The 23,637-nt window shown below is 40.7% G+C and overlaps 1 protein-coding gene across 4 annotated transcripts in view; it reads left to right on the top strand.

The window, feature by feature from the left end:
* SCML2 (Scm polycomb group protein like 2) overlaps positions 1-23,637 on the top strand; it is a 77,886-nt gene that overhangs the window by 25,520 nt on the left and 28,729 nt on the right. For 2 of the 4 annotated variants that reach the window (XM_075775891.1, XM_075775896.1), the window contains 4 exons: positions 1,587-1,657; positions 5,608-5,842; positions 9,964-10,052; positions 11,486-11,729. In XM_075775891.1, the coding sequence (XP_075632006.1) occupies positions 1,587-1,657; positions 5,608-5,842; positions 9,964-10,052; positions 11,486-11,729 (639 nt within the window). Of the gene's footprint in view, positions 1-1,586; positions 1,658-5,587; positions 5,843-9,963; positions 10,053-11,485; positions 11,730-23,637 lie in introns of those variants that run through there. The other 2 variants (XM_075775904.1, XM_075775912.1) reach the window with 2 other exon arrangements.

The following is a 23,637-nucleotide window of genomic DNA, read 5'->3' on the forward strand; positions in this document are numbered from 1 at the left end:
AAGCTCTGAAGAGCCATTTCCTGAGCATACCTTCCTGAAATACAAATATCTAACATATGCTTAAGTTCAGGTACCCTGCCTTTTGTGAGTAATACATAATCAATGTAACTGTATAAATGTGTGAATAAAATTTTCATTCCCAAATAGGCGGACTTCCAAGATGTTGTATGGAAATGTCTTTGTTACCAGCCTACATGCAGTCCAGACCACGAAACTAACAGCTCTTGAGATTTTACTGACTTGTTACATAGCTAACGACCACATGGCCTCCGCAGTGCCAAAGACAAATCACTCACACACTTTAGAGTCTGTTAGGCCAAAAAAAGAGGATCTCAGCAGGCCAACGGGGTAGTTCTCTCCTGCTTGAGGCACTATATATTTTCAACTAAATGCTGTGCTAATGCAGGCAGACTCTGGGTTCGAGCCACCACGCAGCCTTCAGAGAAGCAATGTGCAAGTGCTGGAAAGTGCTGCTATTTTCTGATTGTTTCTTTGCTTCTTCTCTCTCCTGAAAATTGCAGCGATGTGTTTAACTGTGCCCAGTGGCGTTTCTGGAAGGATTACTGATAAACCCGGTGCGGTCCCTCCACCATCACCACGAATTTTGCTATAGACCGTGTGCATGGCCGTTGTTTAGCCGCTGGGTGGCATCACTGCATCATTTTGGGGTTCCTGGGTGATTTACTCTGCAGCAACATCAGAAAAATGCCAGCTGCCTAAACAAGAAAAATAAGTAAAAGGGCTCACTTCGATAATTTAGGAACAAAAACTCTAGCTGTACCATAGCAGTTTTTCTCTTGCACTTTGTATTAAGTAATGTTTGCTTATATCTTTGATGTTAATACTTCATACTGTTCCATTCATGCAAAAACTGATAACACTGATTAAATCAAATGTAAAATATATGTTCACCCATGCACGTAAACAATGCTAATGTTAACACTGGAAAAAATACCATGATTCTGTTGCTGAACATTGCTAGAATATTTACCCTACAAAGAGAAACTTTTCATCTGAAGTCTGATAAAGGAGACAAAGGTGCAGTTGGAAGGCTGTGCTAATCCTTTTGCTTTCTAGTGGACTGGGGATAGTATTCTCAACATATATTTCAACAGAATCTGTGTGCCTGTGTTTTTCAGCATGTATCATGTCAGTACTCCTATGAGGTTATTGTATCAGTCCTGCTCTTAGTGGAACTAAGGTACAGAAAGGCAAACGTGATTTGTACAAGGATGCTTGGGAGTTCCTTATGCACAGAATTGAATCTAAATAACCTGACTTAAATCTTTGTGTGTGGGCCACAAAAAAAAGAAAAAAAAAATTGGGGAAGGTTTATATTGATTTTTATATTGATTTTGCCTATTGTGTGATCACCCCTATGAATTAATGGTACTCTTAAATCTCTTTCAAGGGTTGTATGTTTTTCTAAGGTGGAGTTTCCATTTGAGAGTACTCCTGTTCTTGGAAAAAAATGTATTCTGCAAGATAGTTGGGGGTTTATGTCCCTTTCTTTCCCCACCCCCCTTTTAATTTAAGTTCCCTTTAAAAACTGTCTGTATGGTCTTTTTTTATCTTATGTCTTCCAGAACAGTTTAATTGGGATGATTACCTGAAAGAGACTGAATCAGTAGCTGCCCCTCTACATTGTTTCAGACAGGTATGCCAGATACTATTTTGCAAGTGTGTGTGTATGTATGCATGTTACAGGGTGATCCTAGAGCAACTTTCATATTTAGACTGCTTGCAAACTTCCCATTTGACTTCTTTTGATCTCTAGCTATCAGTAGCTTACAGTTTTGGCAGCTGCTAGCTACTGAAGTTTTTCATTCTTGGTTTCTGCCTCAAGCCAAACTTTGGGGTTTCATTAAAATTGTAGCTTTGGACTCTGTTTTCTTTAAAAAAGGGGTAGTTAATAAAAACAGGTAGTCTTATCAAAGTTCAAAAATATTTTCTACTTTTTTCAGTAATCTTAGAGGTACCATGGTTTTAGTGAGAAAATCTAGCTGATCTTCAGAAGAGCCTTTCTCCTGTCCCATTTCTGAAAGAGTCCTTTCAATTCTGGCTAGCTAGAAGATATGTGTGTGTGTCTAGCAGAGTTTGTACACCACTTCTTTTCTGGATCTCTCACATATGTTTGATTTTGTCTCTTAGCAGAATGCTTTTTACCAAGGAGTAACAGATATTGAAGTTTAAAAAAAAAAAATCAAGGGGAATGTATGGGACTATAAAGCAAATATTGGATTTATAATGAAGGGTGTTTAAATGTATTATTTTATATTGTGCCCTACAAGTTTACCCCTTGCCTGAACATTTGGTGTGTATTTGCAGATGCCATTTAAATCTGCCATCTTGTGTGAGCTAATGACCTCCAGGTATTCAGCCCGCTGGAGACTGAGCTGACCTCTGCAGGCATCTTTCTCTCTGTATAGGGAGCTGGGGCTGGTATTTTCCCAACTTGAGGAATATCTTAGTTGTGAGAAGTTAAACAGGATGAGTTTTGGTCTGTATGCCTTCACTGCGTTAGGAAGATAGGTGCTGAAGGAAGTTCAGGTTGGTATGACTGTATTAAGTGTGGTTAGTGGTGCATCTCTAGTTTAGTGGATTGGGCACGTTCAGAAAGGTGTCTTCTAGGGTTTGTTGGTAGTCTGATGGTACGTAAATGATACTGACCTTCAGTGGGGACCAAACAAAAAGCAACACAAGCAGAATAGTCTGAGGAGGAGAGGAACTGTCACTCAGTGAATCTGAAGTAGCTGCAGGAATGGAGAACAGGGAGAGAGAAATGCAGGTAGTAGCATTTCCTTGTACTAGATCTTGAATCTCAGCTTGCTCTTTGCAGATGAGGATAAAAGACAAAGAGCCTCTCACATGCTGCTTTCAATGAGAGATGGCTAAGAATAGCATAGCTCTGAGTGGACCTTCAGAAATTAATTCTGCAGTACGTGTTTTTCATAGCGGATACCAGCTCAAGGCAGAGACGTCAAACTGCTTGGGGAGAGGCAGAAGGCAGTAGCGTATCCCTGGATCATTCTGAGGTTAATGCCATACCCACGGACCATAGACCACCATGACCAGAGTGTATGTTCCTGAGAGATGTAGCTACTGCAGAAAGCTTCCCAGAAGCCTTTCTTTATGCCTTTGTTGCATCTTTCTCTTCCCCACTAATGCTCAAGAGGTCCAAACTGAACAACTGCGTAACACCTTAAATAAAGATGTTCAAGTGACTTGACTGAGATAGATAAATCCGAGTGACCTGGACTTGCTTAAGGAGTTGGAAAGAAGAGCTTTAATTTCTGTGCATAGCGAATTTCAAAACTATTTACATATACAAACTTTCAGTTTTTCTAAGAGTTGACCTTTAAGTAGAAAGTGATATGCAAAGTTAATTAGTGCAGAGCTAGCTCCTCTCACTACATGATGTTTGCAGGTTTTAGAAACTAAAGTGCTTGAGCTTGGTGGGGGACTAATCTGACTTTTAATGGTTTACACATGAATTGTACATGTCATTATCACTCTGTGTAATGCAAAGAAATATACTGTTGTGGCCAGCCAGAAAGTAAATAGCAGAGAGAAGCTGAATTTGACAATTATATCCAGAATTTGTGACCTGTGGGAATTCTACAAAGTTTAAATTTTGTAGTAATTAAAAATGACCTGGGGAGCAATAAATTAAAGCCTCTACCATAAATTAAGATACAGGCACAAGACAGCTAATGGAAATTGATTAAAGTATTTATCTTAATCTAGAAGGTATTTTATCTGTTGCTCTAAGTTGTTTTTAATTACTACTTCAAATTTCGATGCATTCCATGTCCCTTTCTCTCACCCTGAAACTCTTTTTTCAAGCAGCTGAAAAACAAAAAAGCTCAGTCCCTTGTGGTTTGAACAGAGCTTAAAGCAAGGCTGTTACTGAGCGGGTTTTGTTATTTTGCTGTAAGGACAGACTGGCATGGAGGAATTACCTTTTTAGTAGAAGGCCTTGAGTTGTTATTTAAACCAGCTCACCTTTTCTACAAACAAGCAAACAAACTCCCCAATTGCAGTTGCCTTTCATGGTTGTAGAAAATAACAGCTTGACAAGCAATATCCTGAAATCAAATTGCCCTTTAAATTTAATATGCTGAGGCTCCGCTTTCAGCCAGCCTGCTGTCTAAATGCAGCATTGGCAGATGCTACACTCAGCGTTCACTGAATATTACTCGCCTCTTTGTCTTTTGGGCTTGGGCTACTCCAGGGTTCCCACTGTTGATCTAGGGTGTATTGTACATAGTGCACCTGCACACCATAGCAAGTAGAGCAAGATGTATTTTAAAAAATTAAATGTAGTAGAGACTAAATATCACTAGCACCTGTCGCAGTAGCAGATTTCTTCAGCCTTTTCCTGCATACCCGGACAGATAAATGCACCTTTATCTGCTTACTATGGGATCCCTGCCTGACCAGGTCAGGAGAAGGGACATATGAATCTTGTGAGTGTGAATGCCCATAGCTTTGGTTTTTCTACCTGCCTCCCGTATTAGGATTCAGATTGTGATGGTCTGGGTAGGATGGGATAGCTACTGGGTTTAAATGTCATGGGGGGAAGGCTGCCTACAGTTCTTGGCGTCTGTGTTCAAGAGCGGCTTTGTATTGGAAGAGCTGCAGAAAAGGGCTTCCAGGGTGGTAGAGAATAGTCATCCTCTCCCAAGAGAAACTTCAGTGCTTGGCTTATTTAACTTATTGGAAGAGTACTGAGAAAGGGTCAGTCTGCCCTCTGTAAATACTCTGTAGATTTTGTTGTTATTTGCAAAGGTGCAAAAAGAAGTTAAATGATAATGTTGGAAAACATTTCCGTTAATAAATTTAGGCTGGAAATGAGGAGACATCTAAAGAGAACAGTGAGAGACATTCAATCCCAATTAGTGTTAATAAAAAGTTTTGAACATCATTAGATTATGTTATTGCCTGCGGTACTACAGTAGGCAAGTGATCAGACTGTGATACACAATCTCTGCCAGTTGATACATGAGTAAAAAATATTCTCCTCTTTTGTTCATCTTTAGCTTGTGACAAAAAGTTCTGCTCAAAGATGAAGTTGCACTCATCACATTTCTTTTCCCTGTGCTAATTAAATTGGCATTTCATTGTATGTGTATGAATATATTCAGTTCTTTACAAACAAGCACAAGCTGCAATTTTTGTCTTGGCACAGAAGTTTTATGTGGCTTTAGGAGTTTCTCTTTCTGTAAAATGCAGTTAACACTAACTCCTTTTTCTGTCTTCTTTCTTTGTGTTGTAAGCTTTTTTGATGCAGAAACTCTTTCTTGCCTTGAGCTTTTATAGTGTTCATATGTCATGTTCATATCTTTGTCAGGATTCCCTTGTTACCCTTAGTGTGCTTATAGTTTAAGAAATCAGTATGTTTATGCAGTAGGAACATGAATTATCTGCAATGGTAGCTGATGGTAGGTTATCCAGCTGCTTTTTCTGACTTGCTGCTAAACACTCCAAGTTCAAAGGCTTCTTTATATTTACCATTGTTTGGATGTCTGAAGGCTGTATATTGAACTGGCTGGTAAATTTAACAATACTAACAGCAACAAGAAAGTCTTTTACCTTTTATTGTAGTCTAGAATTCCACCTACGAACGATTTCAAAGTTGGTATGAAACTGGAAGCCCATGATCCTCGCAATGTTACCTCGGTTTGTATAGCTACAGTAATTGGAATCACCGGTGCCAGGCTAAGGTTGCGGCTGGATGGAAGTGACAACAAAAATGATTTTTGGAGGCTTGTGGATTCCTCGGACATACAGCCCATCGGGACTTGTGAAAAGAAAGGGGGGATGCTCCAGCCTCCGCTTGGTAAGAAACAGAGTTTCTGAACTAATTAATGTGTGTGGAGTATTGCTTTCATGAAGTCGATTTTACCTTTTTGTCTTGGCAAATTCAACGGTACTGACATTTCACCAAACCATTATTTAATTGAAAAAGAGGTAAACAAACTAATTCAGGCTAACTGAATTGTGGCTTTTTCTTCTTTTTGGATTTCTTTGACATGAGCAGAATAATTAGTTTGCGTTCAGTTTTGTGTTTTGTTTTGGTTTTTGGTTGTTTTTTTTTTTTCAATAGTCCCTTAATATTAAATGGGAGTTTCTGACAGCTTTCTTAATGATGATATACACCGTCATCTGCCCATTCTATAAATGTTCCGTTATACAGAACCTGTCTGGATACAACATTTTCTTGCTTGATGCTGTGAGTGCTCCTTTTTAGTAGACCTTCCTAAGAACTGGGGAAAGCCAACTTGCCTTTTTCCTCTTCAGTAAGTCAGAGCAGCTCACTAGAAGGCGCTCGCTCTTAACCAACCTGTGAAACGCTCAGCAGGGCTGCGGGAGGTGCTTCACTTCAGGGCAGGCGGAATGGTTTCTTGGGCACTGAACAAATTGGTTGTGGTGTGGGAAAGGCAACATAGGGCGGGTTAACGGTGGTATTGCAGCATTCTGCTCTGAGGTAGGAAAAAATAGTAAACTGCAAGGTGATATTGCTGGTGATTCTCATCTCCTCACATCGACACACATTGGGGGGGGATGTTTCATCAGGTGGTTGTGACTTGTTTGTGAGCAGGACGAATGCTCATGAAACAAGGCATAGCTCTCCTGTGCTTAGAAATAGTATGCAGAATTTCTTTTTGCCTTCCATGAGCAATATGGGTGACAATGTTCTGTGTCTTCCCAAACTGAGAAATAGTGCTTGGGTTAGTTTTATCAAGGAAGTTTATTAAATGGGGAACAAAGGAAGTCCTTGCTATATGATGAATAGTCAGAGGTAACTTTGACTAATTACTAGGGGCACAAAAGTGTGATACCATCTTTCTTTGCTGTGATTAGCCTGTCTATTTAGATCTGTATTCTTGTACCATATTTGTTACAGGTTGAACTTCTAGGTGTGGAAATCTTTAAAGAAACACATTTTTCACATTGGGCTGAAAATGGTTCTGCTTTTAAAAAGGAGGAAAAATAATGACCAAAATTTATCTTAACTCCCCCCCCACCCCAACCCCTCACAACAGCAACACCCCCTCCCTGTTATCCTGTTATCTTCTGTAATTTTTAGAAGATGCAGGAAATAACATTTGTAACATAAGAAATTAATCGTAAGCAGAAATTGATTAGTGCTGGTTTCCCATCTTATGATTACGAACCTACTTGTAGTTTGGTGTCATCAATAACTCTTACAGATTTCTTATCAGAGGTATAGTGAAGATAGGTATGCTTTCTCTTAGTAGCCTCTCAAAAACCTTGTCATCCCAATTTGTTAACAATTTTCAGTTCTTCTGTTTGAAGGATGAAGTGAAAAGTATCATTTCACTACAGTATGAAACTTCATTATGTTGTACAGAGGCAAACAGAGTCAGGAGCATAACCATTAAGACACTTCACATAGACTATAAGGGTAGATTTTTGTGCTGTTGTGCTGCTTTGGGAACACAAGAAGAGCCATGCGACTAGGGTGCCAATCTAGAAAAATATTTGGGATAGATAGAAACAGCGTGAGCCCAGAACGGCTTGCTTTCCTTCTTTCATGTGGATATATAGAGGTTTTGAATGAAAGCACTGGAAATTTTTTGACACCTGGGGGAAAAAATTGTAATTGTTTTGGGTTTTGTTTTATTGAGAAGTTACTCAGTTTAACCTCTCTGAAGTTCTTGGTATAACCTTGTAGAATGAATGCAGTGATACCAGTGTGAAAGAGGGTTGTAACAGAGAAGAGTATACCTATTCATTCCTTCAGCTACATGTATGTACAGTGTTAAATATACGGCTTCAGTTCAGGAGCACAGTGCTCTTTACATGTGTTTCTGAACCAGTCTGATGAATAAAACAACACTGGTTATGTATAATGGGGGCAGTCAATCCATTAAGAAGAGAAACTTTCCACGACTGTCAGTAGAAAGGCTGATGCTTTCTCTTCGGATACTGTTTCTTGCTTCTATTCGGTCAGGCTGCGCGTAGTGCAGCACCTAACAAGCAGCTGTTTCCCTGCACCCAGGCATGTAAGTTTAACTGCCCTCTGAACAATTGCTGGTTATTCAGAAAAGAATGCGTGTACCATTATTTTGTCCCTCCTGCCCTAGATTTTTCTAGAGATAGGCTAATTCCAGCAATCAAACATTCTGGCATACCTAGATAAATTTTTGAAAAAGCCTTTTTGGCAGTTTTACAGCATCCTGTTCCTGGGCAAAGCTGGGAGGTAATTGGGTGTATAATTACCTCCTGTTAGACATTTAAGCAACTGATTTTTTATTTTTTTTTAATTTTTTATTTTTCTGAGTAGTAGGGAACCTTCTGGATACTAATGTTCTGCTTCTCTCATAATAACTAGCTAAAATAGTCCGTCCTACCTGATTTTTACATAGGTTTAATTATGCATGTTACATAAGGGTTTTGAGAAAGTGGTTAATGTAGCAAAGGGTTCCTGTTCCACCCTCTGTTTTTCATAGGTGAGCCTTTTTTGTTGTTGAGAGCTTAATGTTCTCAGCAAATTATGTAGAGGGTAACATTTTCTCTCATTTTACCAGGACAACTTAAAAGCCAAATGAAGCTAATTGAAACTGTTGTTTAGTTGTCATTTCTCTGTCTTGCATATCTGTATTTTCTGGGCTAGCTGGTTAGGAATATTGTGTTTCAGTAACCATAGTTATTTAGATTGTATAAAGACTCTGGTATCAAACCAGGACTGATAATCAGCTCAGCAGTCCTCAGGTTATGATACCATTTGTCAAATACGAGCTTCGTATTAATTTAGGTATTGTATAGGTAGTTCCAACTTGAAAACTGTTTATTCAAATGAAAATAGCTTAAAGGTACTAGTTAAAGAACCATTATAGCATATAATCTAATTTTAGATGACTTAATGATTTAACTGATCAAGAATTGCCAAGATGTTCCACCTTTCTAGTTACATTTTTTTTAAGAGAATTGTTGAGGCTTAGTTACGAGGGAACTCATCAGTTCCTGGCACATTCTGCTACTATTTGCTTTGTGGAAAATTTTCCAATTTGCTCTATTATGTCTGTTTTTCTGTAAAACTGTGCCAGACATATAACTGCTGAAGAGGCAGAAAAAATGTCCACTATGTCTGTTATCTTGCTCCTTACTTTGCAACATGCATTTGGAAAGGACAGAAAGCAAAAGGATTTTTGTTTTCGTTTGTTTTTTTAACTGGAGAGTAGTTGATTCTGAGGGAAGATTATCTTGAATGAGAATGTTTTCAGCCAAACATTTGTTCTGCTTGAATAAGGTAGTTCATCTAAACACATTTGATTGGTGTTCGTACCTTTTATTCACTTGTTAATGAAAAATATTAAAGTAGAAATGTCTTCCAGTTTATATTTTCCAATATGATACATGCATTTCTTAAAATTACTGTATTTTTGTGCTTCCCTGTTATGTGTTGGTTTTTAAGGCTATTTATTTATTTATTTATTTGTTTTAATGGAGGAGGGAGAAGAAACTGATTTTTTTTGTCTGTGGTCTGGTAAAAGAATTACAGGAGTCTCAAAAATAAAAAGGTTTCTCCTTGCTAAATGAGAGAAGCTGGAGCAGAGGATATTGTTTTAGAATGAGAGCAAAAAGGAGACCTGAAAAGTAAGCTAGGCACTTGTGCTAGGGAAGTTCCACTGGACCAGGGGCTGTGTGGGACAACCTTAGGCTCTCCTGTGCTGGAGCTGGCATGTTGTTAAGTCTTAGATGTTTATCTGTAATATCACAAATTATGACAAGTGATTCTGCAGGCAAGTCAGTCAGGATGGACATGCATTGCACGGCACTGACAGCGGCCCTGTTGTTCCTTCGTGGCTACTTTTATTTTGGCCAAGTCCAAAACGGAGGGAATGAGGGATTACTAAACCAGACTTTATCTCCTTCTCCTCCTATTTTATTTTACAAACTGAAAGTAGGCCTATTTGCTTGTTTGTTACTTAGGGTTCCAGATGAATGCGTCTTCTTGGCCAATGTTTCTTTTAAGAACTCTCAATGGAGCTGAAATGGCACCTGCAGCATTCTTCAAGAAGGTAAGAAGAAAGGGACTGCTAGTAAACAACTTTCTACCAATTGTTCTGTGGTTACATTATTTTAATGAGGATGCCAAGATATTACCCTGTTGTCTACAGCACGGGAAGGCAAGACTATTATTTAAAATGACTTTGAACTGGATTGGCAAGCCACAAAGCTAGACAGGAAGCGACCTGCTTCTAGTCCGTTGGATGGGCATCTCTTTTCCCGAGTGGAGACTTTATGGTGTGTTATTTAGAAAAGTTCTGTTAGCTCACTTTTTTGTGTCTCCTGGATTTAAGATACGATGTATTTCACATTTCTTAACAGCACCATATTCATGTGATTGCACACAGGAGTAAAAAGTATTTGGAGGGAATATGAGCCATTGGAATACTGTAGTGCTTGGAAAGGTTTTGTTAAACATTTTCATTAGGCATATACTCGTAATTTAAAATGTAGTGAGAAAGCAGTTGAAAATAACAGAAAAAGCTGTTCAGTTTTTTGAACATGACTCTTGAGTAAGTTACTGTGAAATATGATAAAGAATATAAACCCAACAATAATATTAAAATGACCTGTTGGTTCAATTTTTTGTCGGGGTGGTAAAACCCTGCTGTCACATTGAATGCCTTCATTTCTGAGGCTGAGAGTGACATTTACAAGTCTGTCAGCAAATCAAACAGTTGGGTTCAGACCTGCAATCGCATAGCTTGGGTGTTAACTTTATATAATTATATATAAATTTTTAATATAACATTACATAAATTTTCTGAGGCTTGATGAACCATGCTTTCCTGTGCTAGCCTACCAGCACATCTGGGATGGCTTTTGGATAATGAGGTTCCTGAGGCTGAGGTGGTAATTCAGGTTCCATCGGGTCACAACTCCTGCTGTGGGGGTACACTTATGCTGGTCACGTTGACTTGATTTTTGTTTTTCTTTTGTCCACTTGGAATTGGTCTAAGGCCAACTGAGTTAACAGAGGCCTATAAATAATGTCCAATGCTAATGAATTTTTCATGGATTAATTGGGAGGTGAAGCTTTTACCAGACAGTTATCAGTCCCCAGAAATATCCATTCCCTGCAAACCTCCTCCTCTTTATTAGCATGTAATAATTTCATTTTAGTGTCTTCCCTGTCTTGCTGCTCAGACATAATGTATTGGGTGCAACCTATTGCTTATGTAAATACTTTTCGCAGGGCTTTTCTGTCATGGAGAATTTTGCTAATTCCCAGCTGTGTTTGTGGGAACAGAATCTAGATTTTTATACTACAGAAAAGCAAAAGCAAATTTGAAAGACGAGTAAATTTCCTTGAATGTCTTCTATAGCTTTTTGACAGTAGCAAGTATAAGAAGTAAGGATATTGAAGAAAAATAGAAGGTTTTCTTTTTCATTATTTTTAAGAGGCCATAGAAATACAAATATTCTACCACTCTTACTTTTGTAGGAACCACCAAAACCTGTACCAAACTGCTTTAAAGTTGGAATGAAACTTGAAGCTATAGATAGAAAGAACCCATACTTGATTTGCCCAGCAACCATTGGAGATGTTAAAGGAGACGAAGTTTTTGTTACATTTGATGGCTGGAGAGGAGCATTTGACTATTGGTGCAGATGTGATTCTCGAGATATTTTCCCAGTCGGATGGTGTAGCTTGACAGGAGATGCATTACAACCACCAGGGAACAATGGTAAGATTACTAATAATATTGCTCAATTATTTTTCCCCTCAATTACAGCAGAATTTTAAAAACCAGCTGGCTGTATGCAGATAAGACTGAAGATTTGATTTGTGAGTAGCTGATGAGGATGAAATGTTGTTAAATTTTCTTTATGTAGTTTAAAGCTAATAGGATAGTTTCTGGGAAACAGTTTTTGTCTCTTCGTAGTAACTCTGGGAACATATTTTATTTAATATTGTTAGGAGGGCTTTTGATAATCTTTAATTTTTTTGTGCTTCTGAAAATTCTTGGACTTAAACTAGATTTGCTGTTTGTGTTATAGATAGTTAAATGCTCCTGTTTAATGACACTAATATATTTGCTGCAGCAGCACTTTGTATTAATCTAATTAATGCTAAGAAAGTAAAGTAGTCTTTGCTTCTGTGATGACTGAAGCTTTAAACTATATATTTAGCGTTTCTTCTTTCATACTTGCAAAATTCTGTCTTGAAGCTGCCTATTCTGCATGCTTTATCATCCTCACATCTTTAAGGAAGTTCGTACATAGGGCTATGGAGTCCCTTTAACTAATAGCCACTGTGCTTTATAATGTACAGCTATCTACCTTAGAAAGAAGGGAAACGGAATAAAGAGGGATATCTCTGAATGCAATTCCTTTCCTACTCTGGGGACCTCTTGTCATGTTTCTGTAGCGTAAGGCTTTTCTGTCAAACTGTTTGGGGTCTTCTCACTCCCTTCAAATTTGACAGAAAGAGAGGTTGTTAAAGAGGAAAACCATATTTTAATTAATTACTTTAATATTGTTGACCAGAATAATTTATTCTTATGGTAAGCATTTTCACAGCTGGTGTTAGGTGAGTAGGAACGAGTAGACTGGTATCACAGAACTCTCATTGGAAGTACCAAAAGAACAGAAGCAAAAAGGCAAGAAATCAGTCATGTTTCCTGCCCTCTCCATCCCCATTGTTTTTCCTTAATCTTTTGCCCAGCAGGTCAAGAACATACGGAAAATCTCAGTGAAATTAGTTTAGGGTACCTCTGCATCCGTACCCTCACCCTACCTGTCTGCAGTGACTGCCAGTGGTCACAGTACCTGTAATCTAGTTTAGTCCATTTTGGCAGATTTCAGCAAGGGAGCAACTACACGTGTACTGGCAGATCCAGGGTGATCTGACAGTGCAAACATGCAGTGAGAAGGTAGGGGGAAGTCAGATGAGGACAATCTGTATTCGATCAGAAGTCATCTAATAGGTACCAAGCTGACCGCAGCCTTAATGTTTCTGTGATCCCAATTTGTAAAGTGTCTTTCTCAGTGTCTTCAGAAGGTTGACCTTGTCTTGAGAAATCATCAATGAGATGTATTATTGTGGTAAGTTAGTTAAGTTAATTGTGGTGAAATAAAATGGCTTTATATAAAAGGGGCTGTGTAAGTAAGCGATGTAAAATTTTTAGAAGATATTTTTGTGACAGTTTAGATTGTTGAGTCCAATTGCATCTTCTGGAAAGAAGTATTACTAATTTGTTTAGTCTACTCCATTTTCAGAGCTGGAAAACCAGCAGTATTTTGAGATAATAGTACAGATTTTTTTCTTGCATGTTCTCTCTTGAGAGAGATCAAAGAGTTGTTTAACAGTCAGTAAAGTTGATTGTGTATTCCACTTGTTCAGGTTGTGGTTTAACCTGGCCAGCAGCTAAAACAACCATACTGCCGTTTGCTTACTCCCCCCCTACCCCCTAGAGTGGGATGTGGAGAGAATCGAAAAAAGAAAGAGGAAAAAAAAAAAAGTACAACTCATCGAGATAGAGACAGTTTAATAGGACAGAAAAAGAAGATGATAATAATAACAGAATATACAAAACAAGTGATGCACAACACAATTGCTCACCACCCGAGGCCGATGCTCAGCTAGTGCCTGAGCTGTGCCACCTCCCAGCCAACCCCCAGTTCTATACTGAACATGACATCATAAGGTATGGACTATCCTCTTGGCCAGTTTGGGTCAGCTGTCCTGGCTGTGTCCCCTCCCAGCTTCTCGGGTGCCCCTCACCTTCTCGTTGGCAGGGCACTATGAGAAGCTGAAAAGTCCTCAACTGCTTAGCAACAACTAAAACACCAGTGTGTTATCAACATTATTCTCATCCTAAATCCAAAATGCAGCTCTATACTCCTGCTGCCAGGAAGAAAATTAACTCTATCCCTGCCAAAACCAGGACATCTATTCAGGTATTTTTATGGTTTGTATTGCTTTGTTGTGGAAAACAGAAAACAGTAACACTTGAGGCATTAATAAAATCTGAAGCAAGGTTCTTAGAGATTCGTAGTCAAACCTGAGAATTTTGGACATGCGATAGAAACTGGGGGCAGAGAGTTACAGGCTGGGGATTTCATTATTTTTAATTCTAAAAGCGAGCCCAAAGTTTGCAGTTTTATTAAAATTGTATGCGTTCCTTTTTTTCCCCTGTTCTGAGCATAAATAATTTGTTCTTTCAATTTTTCTTCATGTGCTTATTTTTTATGTGCTGTTTGTACATGTTATACGCACTTGTCAAATTTACATAGCTAGATGAAATATTTTTTGCTCTCAGGTTATGTTTTTCACTGTTATTTGATCACTTTGAGCCATTAAAGAACTGTAATGATAGTCCTTTATTAAGATGTAAATAATAGCTTCAAGGAGAGTGTAATCAAGTCATTTCATTTCAGAAATATGATAATGTTGTCAGGATTCTTCATTAAGTCACATTAACATTGACTATTCCTGTTAAGGAAGAAAGTATGACAGATACTATATTGTAGAGATTAATTTGAAATATTACGGTATTATTCTGGCCTGGACTTTTTTCCTGCAGGTTCGTTTAGTATTTCTGCCTTGAATTACCACATTAGAAAGTGAAAATAATTGACGGAGTGTGGCTTAGATTTCAGACTGAATATAATGGGAAGTATTCTTGGTTTTTGTAACTACTTTTTCTGAAAGCATATAAATGTGTTAGATCATTAGTTAAAGGAAAAAAACTCACCCAGATTTTAGTGACCAATCAAAACCAATATCCTGCAATCTAAAATTGAAAACAATAAAAGATGCTTTAAATTTCATCTGTACCCAGGACAACAGTTTCCTGCCATGAGACTTAGATCTTAGGGTCTAATTTAGGGCTTTGAGAGATGAAATGCAGTAAGTGAGACAATTTGAAAATTAGGGAAGATTTTCTTAAGCTGTTTACTGTCTTAGCCATTTTGGATGCCCAGAGAGAATGTAGGACCTCTGTCATGGGAATTTTTTAAGAACAGTTTAAACACAGGCTTCTTAGATATGGGTGAATTTATTCAGAACAGATTATGTGGTATGTTTAGTCTTCTGTAGCCTTATCTTCTGTAACTCTCATTGGTTTTAGGAAGTTAAGCTCAGGACACAATTAATAGAAGATAAAATGGAGAGGATAGATGAAAAGCTGTTTCAGACCAACTGTTCTTAACATTCAGGCTTTAATCTTTGTGTTGATGTTTTGTCTTTGGTCCTTATCAGTGTCCTGGTTTCAGTAGGGATAGAGTTAATTTTCTTTCTGGCAGCACAGGTATAGTGCTGCATTTTGGATTTAGGATGAGAATAATGTTGATAACACTAATATTTTTAGTTGTTGCCAAGCAGTTGAGGACTTTTGAGCTTCTCATAGTGCCCTGCCACCAAGAAGGTGAGGGGCACCCGAGAAGCTGGGAGGGGACACAGCCAGGACAGCTGACCCAAACTGGCCAAGAGGATAGTCCATACCTTATGGTGTCATGTTCAGTATAGAACTGGGGGTTGGCTGGGAGGCAGCGTGGCTCAGGCACTAGCTGAGCATCGGCCTCGGGTGGTGAGCAATTGTGTTGTGCATCACTTGTTTTATATATTCTTTTATCGTTGTTGTTGTTACTATTCTCTTCCTTTCCTGTCCTATTAAACTGTCTTTTTCTCAGCCCATGAGTTTTGTCTTTCTCTTTTCAATTCTCTCCCCCCATCCCACTGTGGGGAGGGGAGCAAGTGAACAGCTCTGTGGTTGCTTTAGCTGCTGACCAGGTTAAACCATGACAGTCAGAAAATGTATCTTAGGTGGACCTGGCTCAGTGTCAGGGTCTGCGTGCAGTGCTATGAAGTGTAGTGTTCAATATTTATACCAGCAGAAGCTGTGCTTAGCTAATATTATAGTTTGTTTCCTCAGAAATGTCTCTCATAGTAGTAATTTGTTACGTATGGTTTGAGAACAGTGCTTGATGTTGGCTTGGCCTGCTGGCCCAAGGTTAATATTTTAAGGATACAATAGATTGTTTTCTCTGTGTGTCTCAGTCACATAAGTGCTTTTAGAGATGTCTTGTCACTTGAACATCAGTGTGAACTATAGCTGGTGAAGGACATGATAGTGTCTATGCAGGATCAGTCTGAAGGGCCATCTGCTCTAGCAGGCTTTCTACAGCAGTGGCTGAAAGCAGATGTCTGAAGAAAAGCATAAGCACGTAGGAGAGAGGTTTGCTAAAGTATTCCTAATATCTGGCTGTCTACAACCAAGCACCCCCCAAGCCCAGAATAATGCTTCCATGCTGAGTACCTCCTGGAGGAGTTTGATCTATTTTGTTCAGTTATATATTTTGGAGCCATCTGAACTTTTAGCACCTACAACATTCTGTAGCAGGGAATTCTGTACTTGAGTATATGTTCTGTGGAAAAGGAGATACTGTTTTTCTTGCTGGTAGTTTCATTTGTTGTCTTCGTGTTCTTGCACTGAAATATCTTCTTGTACTTCCATTATTTGTACAGGAAGAGACAGTAAATAGTTATTCCCTAATCGCCGCCTTCATATCCATCACAATTTTGTAGACCTATATTCTGGCTTCCCTCAGCTGTCTGTATTCCAGACTTGTAAAATCCTGTTTTGTTTCATATTTCCTTGTTCTGGGATCAGTTTAATTTCTCTGATCACCTTTGTTCTTCTGTACTGTTTAAATTTCAGATATGGCATTTTTGAGCCACTGGAACTAGAAGTACACAACATACTTAAGACTTAGTGGCATTATGGTGCTCTGTGGGGTTTTTTTTCTGTTCCTTCTATAATTATTCATGAAGTGATATTTGGGATTTTTGAACTACTACTGAGCAATGAACTAATATTGTCTTAGAAATATTTATTTTAATTCTATTTTAATTCTAAGGTGTCATTTTTGTATACATCAGCTAATAGCCCATCATTGATCACAGAAGCTGGATTATTTTGAATTGCTTGACATTGAATTTCATCTGTTACTTCCTCTGCTGAGCAACTGCTCAGCTTTACAAGATCTTTCTGTACATCTTTGCTGACTCAAATAATTGTTCAGCAGTTGTTGCCATTTCATGCTTTACAGTTGTCGTAGATCATATATGAATTGAATGGTGCAAGCCTAAGCAGAGATCTCGTAGGATGTTTCGAGAGTCCTCTCTTGACTGTGGAAACATGTCTGTTTATTCCTGGCCACTGTTTGATATTTCCCAAGAAATTCTTTAAAAGGATCATGAGGATCTTCCCTCGTATGCATTGGCAGCTAAGCATTTTTTTAAGAGACTGTGGCGTGAGATCTTGTCAAGTGCAAATCCACAGGCGACATCAATTGACTTTCCATTGTCTGCTTGCTTATGGACTCCTTTAAAAAAATAGTAGTAGATTTGTGAGATGTGTCTTTTCTCTATGAAAGCTATGATCGGTTCTCCCCCAACACATTGTGTTTATCTTTGGGTTCGCTACCTCTGTTCTGTACAAGAGTTTTTAGCAGCTTGGCCAGTACAAACATCAGTTGCCTTGTCCATACCTTGCTGGCAAGGTATGGCATCACATTAACCACCTTTAAGTCTCTGAACTTGAGGCAGTTTTAGGGACAAACTCGCACAGCACTATCAGTAGGTTGGACATTTCATCTTTTTGTTTCCTTAAAACTCCTAAGTGCTGTATGTCCTGCCAGCTCTCTGCTGTTTGTTTTGTCTCCATTTCCTGGCCCTACTGCTGGTATTGCATCTCAGGGAACTTGTTTCAAATCCCTGTGAAGGGGGGTTCTGATACGGGAACTGATGTGATGAGCTTCCTTGGAGTGAGTACAAACAGAAAAAACCTCCAAAACATTCAATCTTGTTGCTTTAGTATTATCCTTCTGCATTTGCTCATTTTGAAATTTGATCATCTGTTGGGTCCATATAACTTCTTGTGTTGTGTTTGCGTGGCAAGGTTTTGGCAGTGGGGGGGGTCTACAGGGTGGCTTCTGTGAGAAGCTGCTAGAAGCTTCCCCTGTGTCTGACAGAGCCAATGCCAGCCGGCTCCAAGACAGACCCACTGCTGGCCAAGGCCGAGCCAATCAGCACCTCTGTGATAACATTTTAAGAAGGAGAAAAACAGTTAGAGCTTTTGCATCTGGAGGGAGGAGTGAGAAGATGTAAGAAACTCTGCAGACACCAAGGTCAGTGCAGAAGGAGGGGCAGGAGGTGCTCCAGGCGCCAGAGCAGAGATCCCCCTGCAGCCCCTGGAGAAGACCATGGTGAGGCAGGCTGTTCCCCTGCAGCCCGTGGAGGAAGGATGAGGGGGTGTAGAGATTCCACCTGCAGCCCGTGGAGGACCCCACGCCAGAGCAGGTGGAGGCACCTGAAGGAGGCTGTGGCCCTGTGGGAAGCCCGTGCTGGAGCAAGCTCCTGGCAGGACCTGTGGCCCCGTGGAGAGAGGAGCCCATGCCAGAGCAGGTTTGCTGGCAGGACTTGTGACCCCGTGGGGGACCCCACGCTGGAGCAGTTTGCTCCTGAAGGTCTGCACCCCGTGGGAGAGACCCACGCTGGAGCAGTTCATGAAGGACTGTAGCCCTTGGGAGAGACTCACGCTGGAGAAGGTCATGAAGGACTGTCTCCCATGAGAGAGACTCTATGCTGGAGCAGGGGAACGATGAGAGGAGTCCTCCCCCTGAGGATGAAGAAGCGGCAGAAACACCGTGTGATGAACTGACCATAACCCCCATTCCCCATCCCCCTGTGCCGCTGAGGGGGGAGGAGGTTGAAGCCGGGAGTGAAGTTGAGCCCAGGAAGATGGGAGGGGTGGGGGGAGGTGGTTTAAGATTTGATTTTAGTTCTCATTCCTCTATTCTGTTTTGCTTGGTAATAAATTAGATGAATTTAAGTTGGGTCTGTTTTGCTCGTGACGATAATTAGAGAATGATCTCTCCCTGTCCTTATCTCGACCCATAAGCTTTTCGTTGTGCTTTTTCTCCCCTGTCTAGTGAATGAGGGGAGTGACAGAGTGGCTCTGGTGGGCACCTGGCTGTCAGCCAGGGTCAACCCACCACACTTCTGCTTTTGACATGCTTTTAAAAAGGCTTTTTAAGTTTGGTATCTGTTTAATATTCTTCTATTAACTCTTTTTTTCTAGGTGAAACATATTATGCTTTTCTATTTAACCACCATAGACTGTAATTTTTATTTTACTCAATTGGATAATAGAAAGCTGTTACTATGCCTAAGAATATTCTTGTATTGCACTGTAGCTAGTTGTATCTGAGGCTTATTATTGAAGTAGATGGCAGATGACTGGAGATTGCCAGAGCAGTTTTGGTTTACTATTTCTATATAAATTCATTTTACTGTTTAGTCATTACGTGTAACTAGCAGTTACTTGGGCAACCCACCTTTTCATTTATAATAAAAGTAAAACCTTTTTCATAAAAGAGAGAAAACAAAAGAACAACTGGGGACAAGCCATGTGGGGAATGATAAGTAGTTTGACCTGTGCCGATTGATTTCAGTACAAAGCAGTATCCTTCATTTAGATGTGAACAGCACCTGAAGAGGGATCAGTTTCTATATAGCTGATCCCCACAGTCTTATGAAGCCAGATCTTGGATAAAGGTGATGCAAGAACTTATGAAGGAGGAACTGCTCTCTGCTGTCTACGCTCTACAGGAGAGAATTTGGGTGACCAAAGGAAGATGATGTAGTAATCTAAATATAAACAGTGATACACTGTAGGTTTTATCCTTAGTCCCCTTCTCTCCTTCCTTCTCTGCCTCCCCCCCTTCCACATCATGTGTCACCCCATTGCTTTTCACCCCATTCAGGGCATTTATTGTCAGCGAAAGCAATCTTCTTTCATTACGCTAATCAGCCTGTGATGTTAAAGGTCTCCTTCAAAAGCTGTCTGCAGCAATAAGAGTAGTACAGACTCAAGCAGAGATTAAAAAGTATCTTCTTTGTCTGTTTTATGATTTCTTAGTTTAGCTTTGTTTAATTTTCAGATGTGTTCTGAAGGCTTACTTTCTACGGATTTTTTCCTGGAGATGCACTTCTCTGATAATGAAATTATGTCAAAATAGCTGTGCTGTATTTTCAGCTGAGTTGTACACAAATGTGCAACATCCATATAAACTTAAGTACTACTCTATAATGTTTGCAGATGAAACTAAAGAAGTGTTGCAACTTTAGACAGGGGTACAGTTAGACCTATGAAAAGACTCTGCATTGTTTAAAGTAGCCAAAAAAAATCAGATAAGCGTCGTAATTCTTAAGGTTCATTAGAGGAAGAAAGAAATGCTGAAATGGTACAATTTCATACTGCTGGAGGTTTCACTTTTCTCTCAGTGCAGCCAGCTTCTTTTCACATGCAGGTCACAGTATTTAAATCGGGCATATACAGTAAGCAGATTTATGCTGTCTTCAGAATTGTACATGAAAAACTCCTCAGTGCTTCAGGCTAAAATCTGATTTGCCACATTCTCTCATATGTTAAGCTTTTTTTATTTGGTATTAATGTTTCCTGGCATCTTGCAGCAAGTCCTGGATGGTGCTGCTACAGGACAGTAATCACTTAAGAAAAAAATAAAGGGTTTTGCCTTTCCCAAAGCTGTTACCTTACTATAAGTCTGGTTTCCTCACCATCTTACCATGTTTATTTATCAGTTAGATAGCAGTAATTTTATTTTAAATTGGAAGTACTCTAGCACATGTATTTGTGACTGTTACGTGTAAAATACTCAGCTCACTACCCTGGACTTGAGGAGAGCAGACTTTGGCCTCTTCAGGGATCGGCTGATTCCGGACAAAGCCCTGGAAGGAAGAGGGGCCCAAGACAGCTGGCTAGTATTCAAGGGTCACCTCCTCCAAGCTCAGGAGCAATGCATCCCAACAAAGAGCAAGTCGAGCAAAAACACCAAGAGGCCCCATGGATGAACAAAGAGCTGCTGGGCAAAGTCAAACAAAAAAAGGAAGCCTACAGAGGGTGGAAGCAAGGGCAGGTAGCCTGGGAAGAATACAGAGACACTGTCCGAGCAGCCAGGGATCAGGTTAGGAAAGCCAAAACCCTGATACAAAATATCTGGCCAGGGAATGTCCAGGACAACAAGAAAAGCTTCTATAGGTATGTTAGTGACAAGAGGAGGACGAGGGAAAATGTGGGTCCCCTCCGGAATGAAACGGGTGACCTGGTTACCCAGGATATGGAGAAGGCTGAGGTACTCAATGACTTCTTTGCCTCAGTCTTCACTGGCAGATGCTTGAGCCACACTGCCCAGGTCGCACAAGGCAGGGACTGGGAGAATACAGAACCGCCCACTGTAGGAGAAGATCAGGTTCAAGAATATGTGAGGAACCTGAAGGTGCACAAGTCCATGGGACCTGATGAGTTGCATCTGCGGGTCTTGAGGGAACTGGGGGATGAAGTGGCCAGGCCACTCTCCATCATATTTGAGAAGCCCTGGCAGTCCAGCGAAGTTCCCGCTGACTGGAAGAGGGGGAAAATAACCCCCATTTTTAAGAAGGGTAAAAAGGAACACCCAGGGAACTACAGGCCGGTCAGTCTCACCTCCGTGCCTGGCAAGATTATGCAGCAGACCCTCCTGGAGACTATGCTCAGGCACATGGAAAATAAGGAGGTGATTGGTGACAGCCAACATGGCTTCACTAAGGGCAAATCATGCCTGACAAACTTGGTGGCCTTCTACGATGGGGTTACAGCGTCTGTGGATAAGGGAAGGGCAACTGATGTCATCTACCTGGACTTCTGCAAGGCATTTGACACTGTCCAGCATGACATCCTTGTCTCTAAATTGAAGATATGTGGGTTCGATGGATGGACCGCTGGGTGGATAAGGAATTGGCTGGATGGTCGCACTCAAAGACTTGTGGTCAACGGCTCAATGTCCAAGTGGAGAATGGTGATGAGTGGTGTTCCTCGGGGGTCAGTACTGGGACCGGCACTGTTCAACATCTTTGTCGGCGACATGGACAATGGGATCGAGTGCACCCTCAGCAAGTTTGCCGACGACACCAAGCTGTGTGGTGTGGTTGACACGCTGGAGGGAAAGAATGCCATCCAGAGGGACCTTGACAGGCTGGAGAGGTGGGCCCGTGCGAACCGCATGAAGTTCAACAAGGCCAAGTGCAAGGTCCTGCACGTGGGTTGGGCCAATCCCAAGCACGACTACAGGCTGGGCGAGGAATGGATTGAACGCAGCCCTAAGGAGAAGGACTTTCAGCCCAGAAAGCCAGCTGTGTCCTGGGCTGCATCAAGAGAGGGGTGACCAGCAGGTCAAGGGAGGTGATCCTGCCCCTCTACTCCGCTCTTGTGAGACCCCACCTGGAGCACTGCGTCCAGCTCTGGGGGCCCCAGTACAGGAGAGACATGGAGCTGTTGGAGCGAGTCCAGAGGAGGGCCACGAAGCTGATCAGAGGGCTGGAGCACCTCTCCTATGAGGACAGGCTGAGAGAGTTGGGGTTGTTCAGCCTGGAGAAGAGAAGGCTCCAGGGACACCTAATTGTGGCCTTCCAGTACCTGAAGAGAGCCTACAGGAAAGCTGGTGAGGGACTGTTTATCAGGGAGTGCAGTGACAGGACAAGGGGTAATGGGTTCAAGCTGAAGGAGGGTCGATTTAGATTAGATGTTAGAAAGAAATTCTTTACTGTTAGAGTGGTGAGGCACTGGAACAGGTTGCCCAGAGAAGCTGTGGATGCCCCATGCCTGGAAGTGTTTAAGACCGGGTTGGATGGGGCTTTGGGCAGCCTGGTCTAGTGGAGGGTGTCCCTGCCCGCAGCAGGGGGGTTGGAACTAGATGGTCTTTGAGGTCCCTTCCAACCCAAACCATTCTATGATTCTGTTTTCTCTTGTTCAGGTCTTGCAGATATTGTCAACAGTGGGTGTGTTGCCCAGCTAGTGGATAGGTTTGAATGGATTTTTTCCAAATCTGTGTTAGTACGCATAAGCTATGTTAGAATATCAGTTCTGTCATTCAGATGTTGAGATAAAACAAATTGGGGTGTTGCACGAACCATGCTCTATGTTTCTTTTTTCTTACCTTGAAGTTTGTTGCATTTTATTGTTTCATTTTGGGCCCACCTTTCACCTTGCTGATGCTATTTGGGGAAAAATAATGGCAAAAACTGGGCAGAATCAGTAATGATGGGGTGAAGAATCAGGATGTTAAAAATCTCACCCGATGTGCAGAGTGAGGCTTTGCCAGGCTTATTGACAGATTCATCATCAGCACACCTAAACTGTCTTCAGGTAACTCAAATTTGTGCTGCTTTGATAGTTTATTGGGTATTTACTTGTTCTCTTCCTTCTCAGCTTATCAACAAAATATGGTGAGTGGTTCTGTGGTTTTTTTTGATTTTGTTTTGTTTTTTCTAGGGTGGTTGCAATGGCAATGCTTTATTGAAGGGTGAGACTAGAAGGTGACTTCTCACAGTTCTTAGTTTCTGGACATTAATTGAAGAGATCTTTGCAGGAGTCTGTCTTTTGTTTTGCTTGTACCCCCCATTCTTGCATGCCCCCTGCCCCAACTGGGCTATTAAAAGTTGGGTTTTTTTGCAAGTGATGCCTGTTAGCAGTGGGTTTTGATGGAGCTTAATACTTCCACAGTTCCATAGGTGCTGGCTTGCCTAGCTCT

Source organism: Balearica regulorum, chromosome 1, assembly GCF_011004875.1.
Source record: "Balearica regulorum gibbericeps isolate bBalReg1 chromosome 1, bBalReg1.pri, whole genome shotgun sequence".
NCBI classification, from domain to species: domain Eukaryota; kingdom Metazoa; phylum Chordata; class Aves; order Gruiformes; family Gruidae; genus Balearica; species Balearica regulorum.